The sequence below is a fragment of the Sciurus vulgaris genome (genome assembly GCF_902686455.1).
Source record: "Sciurus vulgaris genome assembly, chromosome: 2".
NCBI lineage: Eukaryota > Metazoa > Chordata > Mammalia > Rodentia > Sciuridae > Sciurus > Sciurus vulgaris.
This window is the reverse complement of record NC_136462.1, coordinates 10,449,701-10,464,407: the sequence shown is the minus strand read 5'-3', so window position 1 is coordinate 10,464,407 and position 14,707 is coordinate 10,449,701. Positions and strand designations below refer to the sequence as shown.

Here is a 14,707-nt window from a genome sequence, read left to right as displayed (position 1 = left end):
TAATGGACATTATTTAGCAAAGATGCAGAGGAACTGAACACGTCACCCCACAATTTCATTTCTAGCCTATTCTCTGAGTGCATCAAGATGCAAGTTCAGGATGTCATAGAAGTATGGCTTGCTCTAGCAGAAAACCTGAAGATGATGTAAATATCCATCAAAGGGCCGATGACAAGCTGACACAGACCATCAGCCACACAGACACTGCTGACTGAAAATGAGGGAGGGGAGTCAGGCAAGGATACATCAAAGAGCATTTTCATTTTTTATAAAGTTGTAAAGCAGGTAAACTCTAAAGAAAATCACAAGAATGATTACAATGAAAATTCAGGATAGAGGAGACCCTGGAGAGTGGGGCAGGTAGGAAACCCATTTGGAAAGATGCACACCAGGGTTCAAGGCTATTGCTTGCCCTTCTATTTGTTAAACTGTGAGGGATGTCCTTATTTTTTAAACTGTACATGTACAGTATGCATGCCCTTTTTTTAGATAGGAGACTTCACAACCAAAGTACATAATGTGTTGACAGTCAGTCGGGAGGCAGGGAAGGTCCTGATCATGCCGACCAGCTGTCAGCTCCAGGAAGGATCTGACCACCCTGGGGTTGGCTGCTGGCATGGACCTGTGGCTCATGGGTGAGACTGGGAGTGAGTAAGCGGGCAACAGGCGCCCTCCCCTCATTTCAGCCACATCTGCCTGGCTTGGGAGACTTGTTTGAGCTCAGAGGAGGACTTAGCCAAGCCATGGAGTACCAGTGGTGCAATTGTGCACCACGTGATCCCAGGAGACGCCATTCACAGCAGCCTGCTTTATGTGAGACTGGCCGGCCGTGGAGCCAGCACCACGTGGAGCCATGTACACCTCATGTAATTCTTAGGTTCTGTTACCCTCATTTTACAGATGCGGAAATCCAGGCTTAGAGACACTAACTTATCCAAGCCGCACCCAGGGCAAAACTAGATTTAAAACTTCATTCTGCCTGTGCCTAGACACACACCAGAGTCTGAATAGAGAATTGGCACACAAAACTCCGTCCCCCTAATCCTGCTCTGAGTGATGCTGACCCTTAGGCTCCGGATCAGCATGCCAGTCCTCAGAAAGCACATCCAGGTTCCCTGGTGGATTGGGGTCAACTAACTGTACAGGACGGGGCGACAACAGCGCTGGGTTTGGGTTGGACGTTGGTTCTTGCACCAATCAGTGTCCTCAACTCAGGCCTCAGTTTCTCCATCTGGCCCACGCAGGTAGATGACAGCTAGCGCTCAAGGGTCCGCCAGGCCCCGCCCCAGAGGGTGGGGCTGAGAGTGATCACGTGGAGGGGTGCAGGGTCCCGGGAGCCCCGCCCCGCCCCCCACGCTAGGGGCCCCGCCCCCTCGCCGTCTGGAGTCGGGAACCCGGAGCCAGCTGAGGGCGCAGGGCTGGCTAGCGACGCGCCGCCACGCCGGGACTGGTGAAGTGCGCGCCGCCGCCGCGGGGACCCGGGGGCGCCTGTTCGCTGCTCCGCCCGCTCCTGGCCTGCGGTGCAGGAGGCTGGATCCGCAGCAGCAGCGGCGACAGCGAAAACTCGAGCGCCGGTGGTAGCAGCAGCAGCAGCAGCAGCAGCAGCAGCAAAGACACCATGGATCTGTCTTTTATGGCCGCACAGGTAACGGGGTACCTTCCCCACGCGCTCCGGGTGGCCAAGTTTGAGGAGGTGCAGGGCCACAGCCACGCCAGCCTCGCCCTCCTCGCAGGGGCTGAGCGCAGCCGGAGCGCTCGGGCTGGGCGGTGGCGCCCGCCTAGGATCCATGCCCTGGTCCTTTGTCCCGAGCCGCGCCGGGCAGCCCCACCTGGTGCTCGCGCGGGGGGATGGAGCGGGGCGGGGTGGGCGGTGCACCTCGCGCACCCGAGGTGGAGCTCTTCCCACTCCCGGCCCCTAGCGGAGGCTGGAAAGCGTCGCGGAACCCGAGGAACCCGAGCAGCCGAGTCGCCCCCTCCCTGCCCAGCCCCCACCTCGGAGCCTTCGGGAGCTGGCGAAGCTCAGACCCGCCGGAACCCGGTGGGCGGACTACCGCGCACTTCCCAGCTCTGTTTTTGCGAGGCGTGGATAGGTGATCGACCACTTGCAGTGACCTCGGGTGCCCCGCTTCTCTCCCCTGTGAGTGGGGACGACAGCCCCTGCCGCCTGGAGGAAGGCAGTGAGACTTTGTGACCTGGCAAGCTTCGAAGCCCAGCGGTCGATTTACTCAATTTTGCTTTGTGCCGAGTCTGATTAGTCCTCAGTGCGGGGCGCGACCATAACTCTTCCCTCCACGCAAACAAGCTCCTCGTGGCAGGGAAAACTAACGACCTTTTCCCGCACCAGCTGATCTGGGCCCCTGGAGAACCCTTTGAGTTCTGAGCGTGGGTGGTCATTATATTTCTGTGCTTTAACCTTCTTGAGCCTGAACAAAGACAACCCCCCCCCCCCATCTGTAGCTGCAGTGGCCCTTGGGAAGACCCATGCTGCCCCGTCTAGCTGTAGGGGAGGGCCACGTTTGTCCCGGGAGAATGAGCCCCGTCCACCCCTTAGACCCCGCATCTGCCACAGCTGCGTTGGCTGAGCTGAGAGCCAGGGCAGGGGGGCCACCCGGGCTCCCCTCTGTCTCCTGGGTGTGTGGCAGGGGACCTTGTCTGCTGATGTTTTCTTTTACCAGAACGAAGTTTGAGGGGACACTTTCTTTTCCCCAAACTTTAAGCTTAAAATCTAACAGCAAAATCCAGACTGTGGAGGGTGAGTCCCCAGTCCAGGGCGTCAGAGGGCACAGTCCACAGGTCAGCTAGGGGGAATCCAGAGCCCAGCCTTTTAGCAGCCTCTTAACAAGTTTTCCATGATGCCAATTGCTCTTAGGAGCAGAGCTGGCCCTTTTTGCCTGGTTGTCCATTTCCTGTTCCTAAGTCCGTTCTCATAGATATTGTCATGTCACAAACAGTCATCACTGGTGTAGATAGAAGTGTCTTTAGCTGCCCAAGGAGGTTTTCTGGGATTTATTTCGAGGTGGAGGAGGAACTCACACAAGTCTGTGGCTGCCTTCCCCTCTGGATCCCTTGAAACCACTGGCGTTTCCATGGTTACAAGATAAATTGATCATTGCTAGCCCTGGGGCTGGCTGGAGCATCAACCGTTGCTATGGTGACTTAACAAAATAAACATACGGCTTTTCAGCAACTATGGGCAGAACCTACAGAGGTTGGGTTTTTCTTTTCCTTTTTCTGTTTTTGTTTTTATTTTTAATTCACATTTCGCATGGTCAATTTATTTCTGCCAAAGTGTTTCACAATGATTTCTTGCTCCGTGCTATGGTAGCTGCAAGGAACAGGACTATGAAGTATCACACAAATGGAAGGCATGTTAAAGGGTTGCTGAGCACCTACTGTGTGCCAGATGCCAAGCATTTGGCGCATTGTATTACAATAAACCCTGACAAATCTGTGATGTAGGCCCTGTTTTTATGGATCTGGATACCAAACTTTATTTATAACTTTATATCAGATTAAATAATTTACCCAAGGACACATCGTTATAAGGAAGAGAACTGAGCTTCAAATTGACACCTGAGAATCTGCAAGACTGTTGGGTGTTCCACCTTATTGCTTCACCCCAAAAAAGGCACAGTGAAGGGAACAGACAAATGCATTTCAAGAGGGCTTGCTCTTCCCCTCCCCAGGAAGTGTTCTCACTGTGGCACTTTTCTCAGAGCCCCTATGGGGCTTCCTCCATGGCTGCATCCTGGTGTGGGTCTTCCCTGCTATCTCCATCCGGGTGGGGACTGTTACTTCTTTATCTGCATCACTTGACTGTGCTTGGCTAGAGTGAGTGCTCAGCGCCTGGCCTGGCGTGTACAGCAGCCACCAGGTGTGTGTGACTGTGTCTGTCCCCATGCAGCCAGCTGTCAACAGTGGGTAGCCCACAGAGAAATGCTAGTGCATCATTCACTTCTTCAGCAGACGTTGGTCACCTGCCTGGTGCCAAACTCTGTGCCAGGCACCAGGACAGGGGTGCTGGTGAATGGCATGTGGTTTTCTTTCTGGGTGCTTGTAGACTGTTGGACAAACAATGGGCAGGCAAAACCTAGCAAGGGAACAGGTCAAGTGCTCGACTGATTAGCATACCTAACACATAGCAGGCCCTCAACAAGTATTTCTGAGGAGATTGGATGAGGACAAGATGTGTATTCCTGAAAAGACACGGGAAGACAGTGAGTGAGAGATGTCAGAGGTGAACACCTGTCATCCCCAGGACGTTGAGAATAGATCTCTAGGAAGATTAGATCTGTGGGCAGATTCTGACCTGGGAGCAAATGCATCCTGGGAGGAGAGGCATGAGGAGCAGAGAGTCCAGGAGACATTCAGAGTCTTCCGGGGGGTGGGGGACACAGTAGGGCCAGGAGAAAGGGGCTAGGGCCAAGTTCAGAGGGTGCTGACTGGTGGACAGTTCATCGGTCAGTGGTGGAAGCCATTGTGGGTTCTGGACAGGGGAGTGGCACGTCACTGAATAGTGTCTTGGGAAAATCTCTGCCCTGCGGCAGCTGGAGGCTGGCGGACTGGCGGGTCCAGGACTGCATGTTGGCCTCGTTTACTGATGAAGTGAACGAACCATGTCCATATGACCCCAAGCCCAAGCTTCCTCTCCTTGCGTGTTACTAAATATGATTCCTGTTTGTGGGTTAGGAAAACCCAGAGCACACACACCTCCTTGGGAAGATGCCCTCTCCAAAGCCGAGCTTCCGAAAGACTTCCTTTTGGATGTGCTGAGTGGACCTCAGCTACCCTGGCAATCCTTCGGCCAGGTGCCCTCCTGGTGTGACTGGGGCTGCTCCCCAGGCCGAGGACACTGAAGGTCTGAAAGCTCAGCTCAAGGACCACACCCCAGCCTGCAGCCTGCTTCTCCTGCCCCAGGGTGCACCGGACGGACTCCAGGGACAAGGAGCATGTCCTGCACGGAGCCGCATGCCTCTGGCATGGGTGCTCAAACTCAGTTTTGCCTCGAACTTTGGTGACTAGTCTCAACCCAGTAGTTCTCAAACATGGCTGCCATTCAAATCACCTGGTGCTTTCAGGGTCCCCTGACCCTAGCCCAGGCCCCACCCCATGCCCCTGACCCTAGCCCAGGCCCCACCCGATGATGCCCCATGAGAATCTAGGTGGGTCTTGGGAGCTGGGTGTTGATACTTCCATGGTTTGGTCAAGACCAAGACCTGGAGTAGGGCTCAGCCCTCAACCCTCCCGGGTAGAACAAGTCTTTGGCTCTCTGATAAAAGGTCGTGGAAGGTCATGTGGTCACTGAAAATCACCAGATACAATATTGATTCAGCAATTTGAACTATTTAGGCCCATAATAGTATAACCTGTAAAATTACTCCAAAATTGAGATGCCCCCTCCCTCCAGACCGGGGCAGGTCGGGTAGGTACTTTTATTGTGCCCACTGTCCAGACTGAGAGGAAGTGGAAAGCCAGGGTGACTCTGAGGACCCTCCTCCCCTGCAATCCCACCTCGTATGGCAGTTCAAGAACTGGGGGGCCCGGGGCCCTCCGGAGCCAGCTCCTTGTCTGGTGTGCAGGTGTTGTGCCTGGACACTTTAAGCACATTCTTAAAGTAGTCCCTGTTTCCTGGGGCTGCTGGAGTCAATGAAGTGACTTAAAACAGCAGGGGTTTATTCTCACAATCTGGAGGCCGGGCCATGGTCTCTGAAGGCCCTGGGAGAGAACCCGTCCCCGGCCTCTGTCTGGGATTGTGGCGTTGCCTGCAGTCCTTGGCATTCCTTGGCCTGAGGACCCGTCATTCCGGTCCCTGCCTCCAGCGTCACACTGTGTTCCTGTGTGTCTGTCTTCTTAAGAGCACTGATCTCATTGGCTAAGGCCCACCTTTATGACCTTATCGTGACTACATCTGCAGAGACTTTGTTTCCGAATGAGGTCACATTCAAAGGTACTGGGGTTAGGGCTTTACTCTATCTTTGGAGGGACATAATCAACCCATAACAGGACCTGAAGACACAGAAAGGATGAGAATCTTGCTTCTGGTGTCATTGGCCGCTGGTCTTAGAGAGGCAGTGAACGGATCGCTTCCCTGAGCCTCTGTTTCATTCTGTGAAATGGGGACAAAACACCATTTATTTTAGTCCCCCACGACTGTTTCCCCTCCCACACGGAGTGCTGGGGGAGGCAGGGTGTGACACCCAGCAGGCTGGAGGTGGACAGTGGACAGTCAGGGAAGGCGTGAGGTTGGCTTGAGCTGTGTAGCTGTTCAGTGCGCAGGAGCGAGGGCCTTGCAGGCGAAGGGAGCCGTGTGCAGAGGCAGGGGGGCCTGAGCCAGTGTCTGCTGTTGAACGGGGGTCTCAAGGAGCCATTTGGCAAAAGAAGAGGCTGCAGGTGGTGAGGGTTGGAGAGGGAGCCAATGAACCTGGTGCCAGCCCAGTGACCTCATGGAGTGGGGCAGCATGGGGAGAGGCTGTAGTGCCCTGGAGAGAGGGTCCTGGCCTCTGGGGAGCCCAGGCAGTGACTCCTGAGCTCCGGCTTGCTCTCTGTGCTGTGTGGACACACAGGCCTAGGGCTGCAGTGCTTCTGGGCTTTGGGGAAAACTGAAATTATGATTATCACGTGCGGGCTGGGTTTTTTAATGTTGGCATCTAATCAGAAATTTTTAACCAACCAGCCTGGATGAGGACTGCTTCAGTTACTTATGCTTATTATTTCAGTTGCTTTAAGTGGCTTAGCAGTGGTTTATTTTGCTCACTGTTTTGTGGGGTCAGAATTCTAGAAGGCCTCTGCTAGTCGGTTTGTTTCTGCTTTAGTGGCATCAGCAGGGGCGGCTGGGGCTGAGTCCAGACCCAGCAAGTGGCTTCCTCCCGCACATGCCTGGCACCTCCAGGCAGCCTGGCCACTCCCTCCACCTGGCCTCTCATCCTGCAGGGGCCCTTCAGGTGGCGTAGCTTCCTCTGGCATGGAGGTCTCAGTCACTGCACTTCCTGCTTGGCCCCAGCTTCCCCCAGTTCCAACAGTCCCCGGTGAAACCTGCAGGCTTCTGAAAACCTCACTCTGAAAGTACCAGAGTGTCACTAACATGCATACCCTTGGCAAGAAAGTCCTAGGGCCTGGGGGTGAGATCCAGCTTCCGCTGCAAAGCACTGTGCATGTCCAGGAACGACAGGGAAGTGGAGGTGGCTCTCTGGGGACTGAACGGATCAGACAGAATGTGTGTGGGCTGGATCCATCCCGGGGCCACCAGTGGCTTATCTCTAGGCCGGGCAGGTCTGTACGGAGCTTGGCAAACCCTGTACTCTGCCAAGCCCTGAAGAGAGGCCAGTTACCATTAAGGAAATAGGCCATTATGTACTAGGCACAAACATGGGCAATTGCAATTATTTGACCATTTCTGACCTATGGAATGACAATTTCATATGGTTCAGCCTCACGTTGGACAGGTCTGGAAAGGCGTTCTGGGTTTGAGGAGCTCGAAGTCCCCCCATGTCAGTCCTCAGTCTGCCTGCTGGAACCTTGGTCCTGGCAAGTGGCGGGCAGGGTCACAGAGGGAGCATCATGTCACATGCAGGATGCCTCGTGAGCCAGACCAGAGCTGAGATGCAGGTGTGTGTTCCCTGCAGTCCCCTATGCCTCACACCCAGAATCTCAGGAGACTTACAGTTAATTTGCATTTTAATTATTTTTCATGGAGGAGAAAAACACAAAAGATGTCAGGCAGTATTGGAGAGGCGATTCTCTTATCTCTTGAATAGTTATTAGCTACACTCAAGGGCCTGTGGGATCATTCTGACAGATCCGCAAGAAACCAGCAGAAGTTTCCTGTCCCCGGAGAAACAGGCCTCTGCCCAGAAAAATAGAATTCTGGGGAGCTTGGCAATCTGCTGCTTAGATGATGTTTTCTCAAAGCAAGAATTATCATTAAAATATAAATTGTCTATTATCGCAAATGTTTTTAGCTGGAGGGCCTGTCTTCTTTAAATTCCCATCAAAAAGATTTAAATATTTTATCGTTCTAATTAGAGCTACCTCAGAAGAGGGTATAAAGCTGTGTTTTTGCAGGGGCATAATGAGCAGATAAGGAAGAAGTAAAAAAAGTCTTGCTTTTGACAGCACTGGGATTGAACCCAGGGCCTCGCACATACCAGGCAAGTGCTCTACCCCTGAACTATGTCCCCAGCCCACAGAAACTTTTTTTAGACTGAATTTCCAGATAGCATTTAAAGACTGCCGACATTTGACCTGAGCCCTGGGCTCTCGGGAGCTGAGAGCGGGGAGCGGGGGTGCCTGGAGGTGGATGGCGAGTCTCTAGGGGATGCCTGAGTGCCTGGGCTGCCGGTCTGTGTATGCTGCCCTACTGCGGGGTTGGGCCCCAGTGTCCTGACCCCGAGAGGGTGGAGGCTCATCTCTGGCACTCCCTGCTCTGTGCCTTCCTGTCATAGCCGCTTTTACGGAGTAGCCAGCACTCCCTGTTTTGAACAGCACACCCCGTCTCCCTAAATCCTCACAACAGCTTAAGGAATAAGCACTTTTTGGAGATTCATTTTACAAAAAACTGAGGTCGAGTTATTTGCCCAGAGTCTACAGCTGGGATTCAAACACAGGTCTCTGTGCCACTTGGCCAATTTTTTTTTTTTTTACTTAAAGTTTATTTCAAGTTTTTTTCTTTTTAAAAGTTGTAGGTTCACAGAGAATTTGAAATCACCATGTTTTTCCATATACTCTGCCCATTTGCACCCCAGCAACCCCCACCAGAGTGTACACGTGCTGCAACTGATGAACGGACACGTGGGTGTGGCCCAGAGTCCCCGGCTCACAGGGGGCTCCCTCCTGGTGTAGGACAGTCTGTGGTTTGGACAAATGTATAATGCCTTGTTTCCACCATCACAGGACCATACAGATACTTTCACTGCCCTAAAACCCCTCTGTTCCCTGCCTGTTGGTCTTTCCTTCCCCACTAGTACCTGGCAAAAGCTCCTATTCATCTTTTTACCGTCCCCATAGTTGTGCCTCTTCCGGAATGTTGTATGATTGGAACCACAGTGTGCAGTCTTGTCAGGTCAGCTTCTCTCACTAGGTGTGGTGCACTTACGTTTCCTCCATGTCTTTTTTGGCCGAAAAACTCATTCTTTTTAATACTAAATAATATACCACTTTCTTAATGTACCAGTTCACTTATCCTTTTGCCTATTGAAGGATGTCTTCATTGCCTCTAAATTCTGGCATCTGTGAGTAAAGCTGCTGTAAACATCCACCAGCAGGTTTTTGTGTGAACAAATGTTTTCAAGAGCCTGTTTTAAAAATCCAGTCTGATGATCTCTGCCCCTTAATTGAAGTGTTTAAACCATTTACGTTTAATGTGATTGTCAGTGTCGTTGGGTTTTGGTGTATTATCTATCATCGAATTTTGTTTTTTTCATCTGTTCTTTATTTCTTGTTTCCTCTTTCTTCCTTCTTGTAGGTTGGGAAAGTTTTTTATTTTCCCTGTTATCTCCTCTGATAGCTTATTAGCTGCAACTCTCCCATTATTTTACAGGTGGTTTTAGCATTTGTAGTATAGATCTTTAACTTTTATTCAGGGTCCCTCTGCAAGTGATATTACATATCACTTCACATATAGTAAGAAATTTACAGCAAAATATTTCTATTTCTCCACTCTCATTTTTTGTGCTACTATTGTTACACATATATTTGTGCACAAGTTAAAAGCCTCTGGCTACATCGTTACTATCTTTGTTAAAAGTCAATTTCCTTTTAAATGATTTCAATAATAAGGGGGAAACCTAATCTATTTTCCCATGGGGCTGATATTTCCATGCCCTTCATTCTTTTGTGTAGATCCACATTTCTCTGTGGTATCATTTTCCTTGCCTGCAGGACCTCAATGCATGCTGCAGAAGTGCAGAAGGTGAGTTCTTTCAGCTTTTGTATGCCTGAAAAAAAATGTAATTTCTTGTTTGCTTTCATGTTGGAAAGATACTTTTAACTGGACAGAGTTCCAAGTTAGCCCTTTGTTAAAGATTCTGCTCTACCTTCTTGCGCGGGTTGTCTCCAGTGCAAAAGCTGCTACTATCCTTACCTTTTTTCCCTCTGAATGTGATGTGTCTCCCCTCGGCCCCTGATTGCCTTCTTATTACTGACTTTGAGCACTTTGATTTTGAGGCACCTCCATGCCATTTTCTTCATGTTTCTTGTGCTGGGGTTTGGAGAGGCATTTCGGAGTTTATGCTTTGTATCACATTTGGGGATTTTTCTGCTTATCATTTTTTTTTCTGTTGAAGATTTTTTATGTCTGAGGGAGGCTGCCCGAGCTTGCCTCCCTGCTCAGGATGCATTTTTGCATTTCGTTTGGGTGGTTACTATTGATACATCCTCAGGTTCACTGGCATTTTCTCCTGCAACGTCTAATGGCTGTTAATCCCACCCAGCATATTCCTGATCTCAGACCCTGGAGTTGTCATCTCTGGAAACTTCATTTGTGTCTTTTTAAAAAAAGTATCTTCCATTCTCTTCTTAACATGTTCCATATTTCCTGTAGCTTTTTATAGCACGTGGAATATGGTTAGAACCATCGTTTTAATGCCCTTGTCTATCAATTCTAAATTTGCATCAGGTTTGGATTGGTTTTGATGGATTACCTTTCCTCCAAATATGGCTCATCTTTCCTTGCTGCTTGGCATGCCTGATCCCTCTTGAGTGGAGGCCAAGCACTGTGAATTTTACCTAGTTGCATGCTAGATATTTATGATTGCCTATAAATATTCGTGAGCTTTGTTCTGGGATGCGCTTCTTTCTTGGGAACAGTTTGATCCTTTTAGGAGTTGCTTTTAAGGTTCCTTGGGCAGGACCAGAGCCGTTATTCCTCACTCCTGAGGCAAGGTCATTTGGAATGTTCTACCCAGTGCCCTGTGAACTTGGAGATCTGCCCTATGGCTGGTGGAAAGGTACTGTTTCTGGCTTTGTACATGCAGCAGGCACCGACTGCTATCGTCTTTGGGGCGAGTCTTTCCCTGGCCCTTTCCGCACACACCCACACTTATCAGTTGTCATCTGCTAAGACTCAGCGGACTCCGCAGACCTCTGGGTTCTCACTGTACAGCTGGCCCCTCTCCATACTCGGCCCCGGGGCCTCAGTTCCATTCCGTCAACTCAGGAAGCCCACCGGGCCCCCTTTGCTCCCGACCCCATGCCTGAGACCTTTGCCAGGCAGAGAGCGGGGCCCTGGGAGAGCTCATCTTGTTTATGCCTCACCTCTCAAGGGTCTTTCCTAAAGTTCAGTGTCCTGAAAACCACTTTCCTGAGTTTTATCTGCTTTTCCAGTTGTTTCATTTGAAGGGTAAACTCAGTCCCTGTTACTTGTCGGGATTTTCTGAGACCCATGGTTTTAGCAGCTCTGTCCCAGCCCTCCTCTCTCTCCTGTCATGGAAAGGGATGTCACTCTGCTCTGGGTTGGGGCCTCTGTTCCTCCTCCCAGCTGTGGCACCTTGCCCCAGCCCTGGCCCCTGATTTCTGAACCATTCGGGGTCTGTGCTCCTCACCTCACCATACAGATCAAGTGAGCTGACCCCAGAGGTGAGCCTGGGACCTGGTGGCAAGCCCGGCTGCACACAGTCTGACCAGGTGCCTTTCCAGCCTCCATTGCCACTTGGGGGCTTCCTGTGTGTCCTGTAGCAGGACATTCATGAGGCATCTAGGGAGCCTGTCCATCATCCGGGTGTTGGGTCTGCATGCTGGCGGCCAGAGGTGGGCCACCTGGTGACCTGGCTGGGTCTCTTCAACCTCTGTCCCAACACCTGGATCCTGGGAAGCCTTATTCCCCAGAAGGAAGAAGGGGAGGGGTGGGGGCATGTTGCTGCAGCCCGAGGCCCACCCAGGGTGACCACTAATCTTTCAGCCAACAGCTGGAACTCTGCCTGTCCCCTGCAGACAGCAGGAGGACCCCCTCTGTCTCCCCAGCATGGACCTCTGGGAGCTGATTAGAAATGCTTTGAGACTTGGCTTCTGGCTGCTTTGAGGAAGACCCCAGGGGTGACGAACGCACTCTCCAGGCCCCATGCACCCCGTCAGTCTTGGCTGAGCCACGGCAGTGCTGACGTCCCCTCCCTGCTCCTGGCTTCCTGCCAGGCTCTGCCCTCCTGTGGAGGCTGCACCTGGCCCCGCTGTGTCTCCCAGTCACCAAGTCAATCAGGCAGGGTCGGCCGTACAGATGTGTGGGGTGTTAGGAAGCCACCGCCAGCCTTGGTGGTCTTTGACATCCCTCACCAACATGGTGGAACACATGGAACATGCAGAACATCATTCTTGGGTAGCAGGTGAGCAGAGCCCCACCCGCAGGTGGAAGAAGGAGCAGATGGTGACCATGACCCCAAGTGCCTGCCCAGGCCAGGGTGCTGTGTGGCCACCCTGTGGGCACAGTTCTGTCAGCACACCCGTCTTAGCGATGAAGACACTGAGGCTCACAGAGCCCAGGGGTCTTGCCTGAAGTCTCCCAGGTAGGAAGGGGCTGACCCTGGAGCCCAGGAACCCACTGAGGAACAGCTGATGGATTGCCACGAGTCGAGGTAGAAGGCCAGAGCAGGCCAGGTCACGTGGCTCTGTGTGGCAGCCCTCTCCGGGTGGGGTGCAAGGTCGTCTGTGGCTGGGCGGGTTGCTGCAGACCCAGGCTGGGGGGAGGCGGGGGTCTTGCCCGGGTCTCCAGCTTCCACTGCCCATTTTGCCTCCCACCTCGTGCAGCAGCCCTCCGAGGACACAGGTGGCCCTCACGTGTGCCAGCATTGCTGTCCCCCAGCCAGGGCCGACCCCGTGACTGCCTCACCAGGGAGTGGCAGAGCCGGGGAGTCCCCGGAAGCGGGTGGAACCCTGGAGGGGAAGGACACGTGGGCCGGCTGCAGATGCCACCTCTGGAGCCTCGCCTTCCCCAGGGCCACCAGTTCCCACCAACACCCTGTCCCCATGCTGTCCCTCAGGCTCCCCAGCATCCCCAGCCCCTTGCAGAGAGTGCTGCATGCCAGGCCCAGCTAAGCCGCCATCTCACTTCCTCCTCTGCAGAGTCCCCTTGAGTGACCCTGTGGCCTTGCTCACTTTACTCATGAGAGTGGAGCCCGGGGAGGTGGACGCGTGCAGGTCCCTGTGGCGGTCAGCAGTCAGACTGGGACTTGGAGTGGGAGCAACCTTGCTAACCCCGGGCAACGCTGTCAAGGGTGACTCCGAGGTCCGGAGACCAGCCATCGTGGTTTGCCCAGGACGGAGGGCTTCCAAGACTGGGGACTCTCGGTGCCGACCTGGGACAGTCTCAGGCAAAGTGGGACCTGGCCACCCGCGTGGGGCCCTCTGAAGGCTGGAGGGCGTCCCCGGGTCCTGACCTCACTGTGCACGCCTCTGGCATCTTGCTCTTTCCAAGCGAGCGGGGAATGTTGGAGCCGTTTCCAGAGCCCGCGCTCCCCGGCCCTGGTCATTCTGCCAGCGTCTGACAAGCACTGTGCGTGGGACAGTGACACTAGCTCTGGGCACTGGTGACACTCGAGAACAGGCTCTGAAGCCCCTGCCCTCCCTGATGATTGCTTGTCCCAACACTTGGTCACCTTCCAGGAAGGCGGCCAAGGACAGGGGACACCATACAGCCCCACTCACCCCTGTGACCCAGACGCCACCCAGAGGGGTGTCCAGTCAGCACTGGCTTTGGATCTTCTGGGGAGGAGGCAGAGGGTGAGCAGACCCCAGCTCTCCCAGGCCCAGGACGCTGCTCCCTTGGGCCCGTAGGCCACAGCCTGGAGCCGGCACCCCTGCACCTGCGGACTAACAGGGCCCCGAAGCCCGGGCTGCCCCAGCAGCGGCTGGTGGTCCCCTGCGTGGCCCTGGCCCCTTTCGCCTGCACCTAGGAGCCTCGCAGTGCGTGGAGCATAGGCGTAGCAGCGCCGGTCTTCACGGAGGGCTGTCACCTCGCAGAAAGGGACGCATGTGGGAGGCAGTGGCTTTGGACTCAAGTGTCCCTGCTGCTGTGCGACCACGGAAGTCACCCTTGGCTCCACGCCTGGGCACGCTCAGCGGTGCCATGGACGCTGCCAGTGCGTAAGCTGTGGTAGGCGCCAGGGCTGGAGGCCTGAGTGCCCCAGGGGGCTCCTCTGAGTGGCTGTGAGTTGGAAGGATTCACTGCCACCCTCCTGTCTTGAGCCAAGGCAGTGAGTCTGATCCTCCGGCCCTTGGCAGTCTGTCCTGTGACCCAGGGCAGCACCTGAGGTGGGAAGCAGGGGGACCGAGTTCCAGGCCTGGCTCTGTGCTTGTGACTGGCAGCGAGATGCTTCATTTCTTGGGGCCTCAGTTTCTCTGTTAAGTGGGAGCTGCTCCGGGGCGGGCAGAAGACCCAGGGAGGATGGATATGGGAGCACAGACGGGCCCAGAGCGCTGGCCTCACCTGCAGGAGGCCCCGGGTCCGTCGCCTTCAGCACACGGGCACACCCCCACGGGCACAGTGTACAGCACTGCACACATGCCAGTGTACTGTGTTTGAATGTCATCCTGTATCCTCCGTCTGTATCATCCCTTCTTTTGGACTAAATGTGGGAATTTCCCTCAACTCTTTTCCCAACTGAGTATTCTCTTTGGAATCTTCATTGGGTCAGGCTCTGGTCTGGACATGATATGCTAGGAAAATCTACCACCTCCTTGAATCTGGCCCAAATACACTCTTTAATGTGGTCAGTGAGAGCCA

The 14,707-nt window shown here is 53.6% G+C and overlaps 1 protein-coding gene across 1 annotated transcript in view; it reads left to right on the top strand.

Moving 5' to 3' along the window:
• Positions 1-1,377: 1,377 nt before the first annotated feature.
• Positions 1,378-14,707, top strand: part of LOC306654299 (uncharacterized protein C14orf132) — a 37,308-nt gene continuing 23,978 nt past the window's right edge. Inside the window, exon 1 of the mRNA XM_079127696.1 lies at positions 1,378-1,645. Within this exon, the coding sequence (XP_078983822.1) occupies positions 1,619-1,645 (27 nt within the window). The 5' untranslated portion in view covers positions 1,378-1,618. The remainder of the gene's footprint in view (positions 1,646-14,707) is intronic.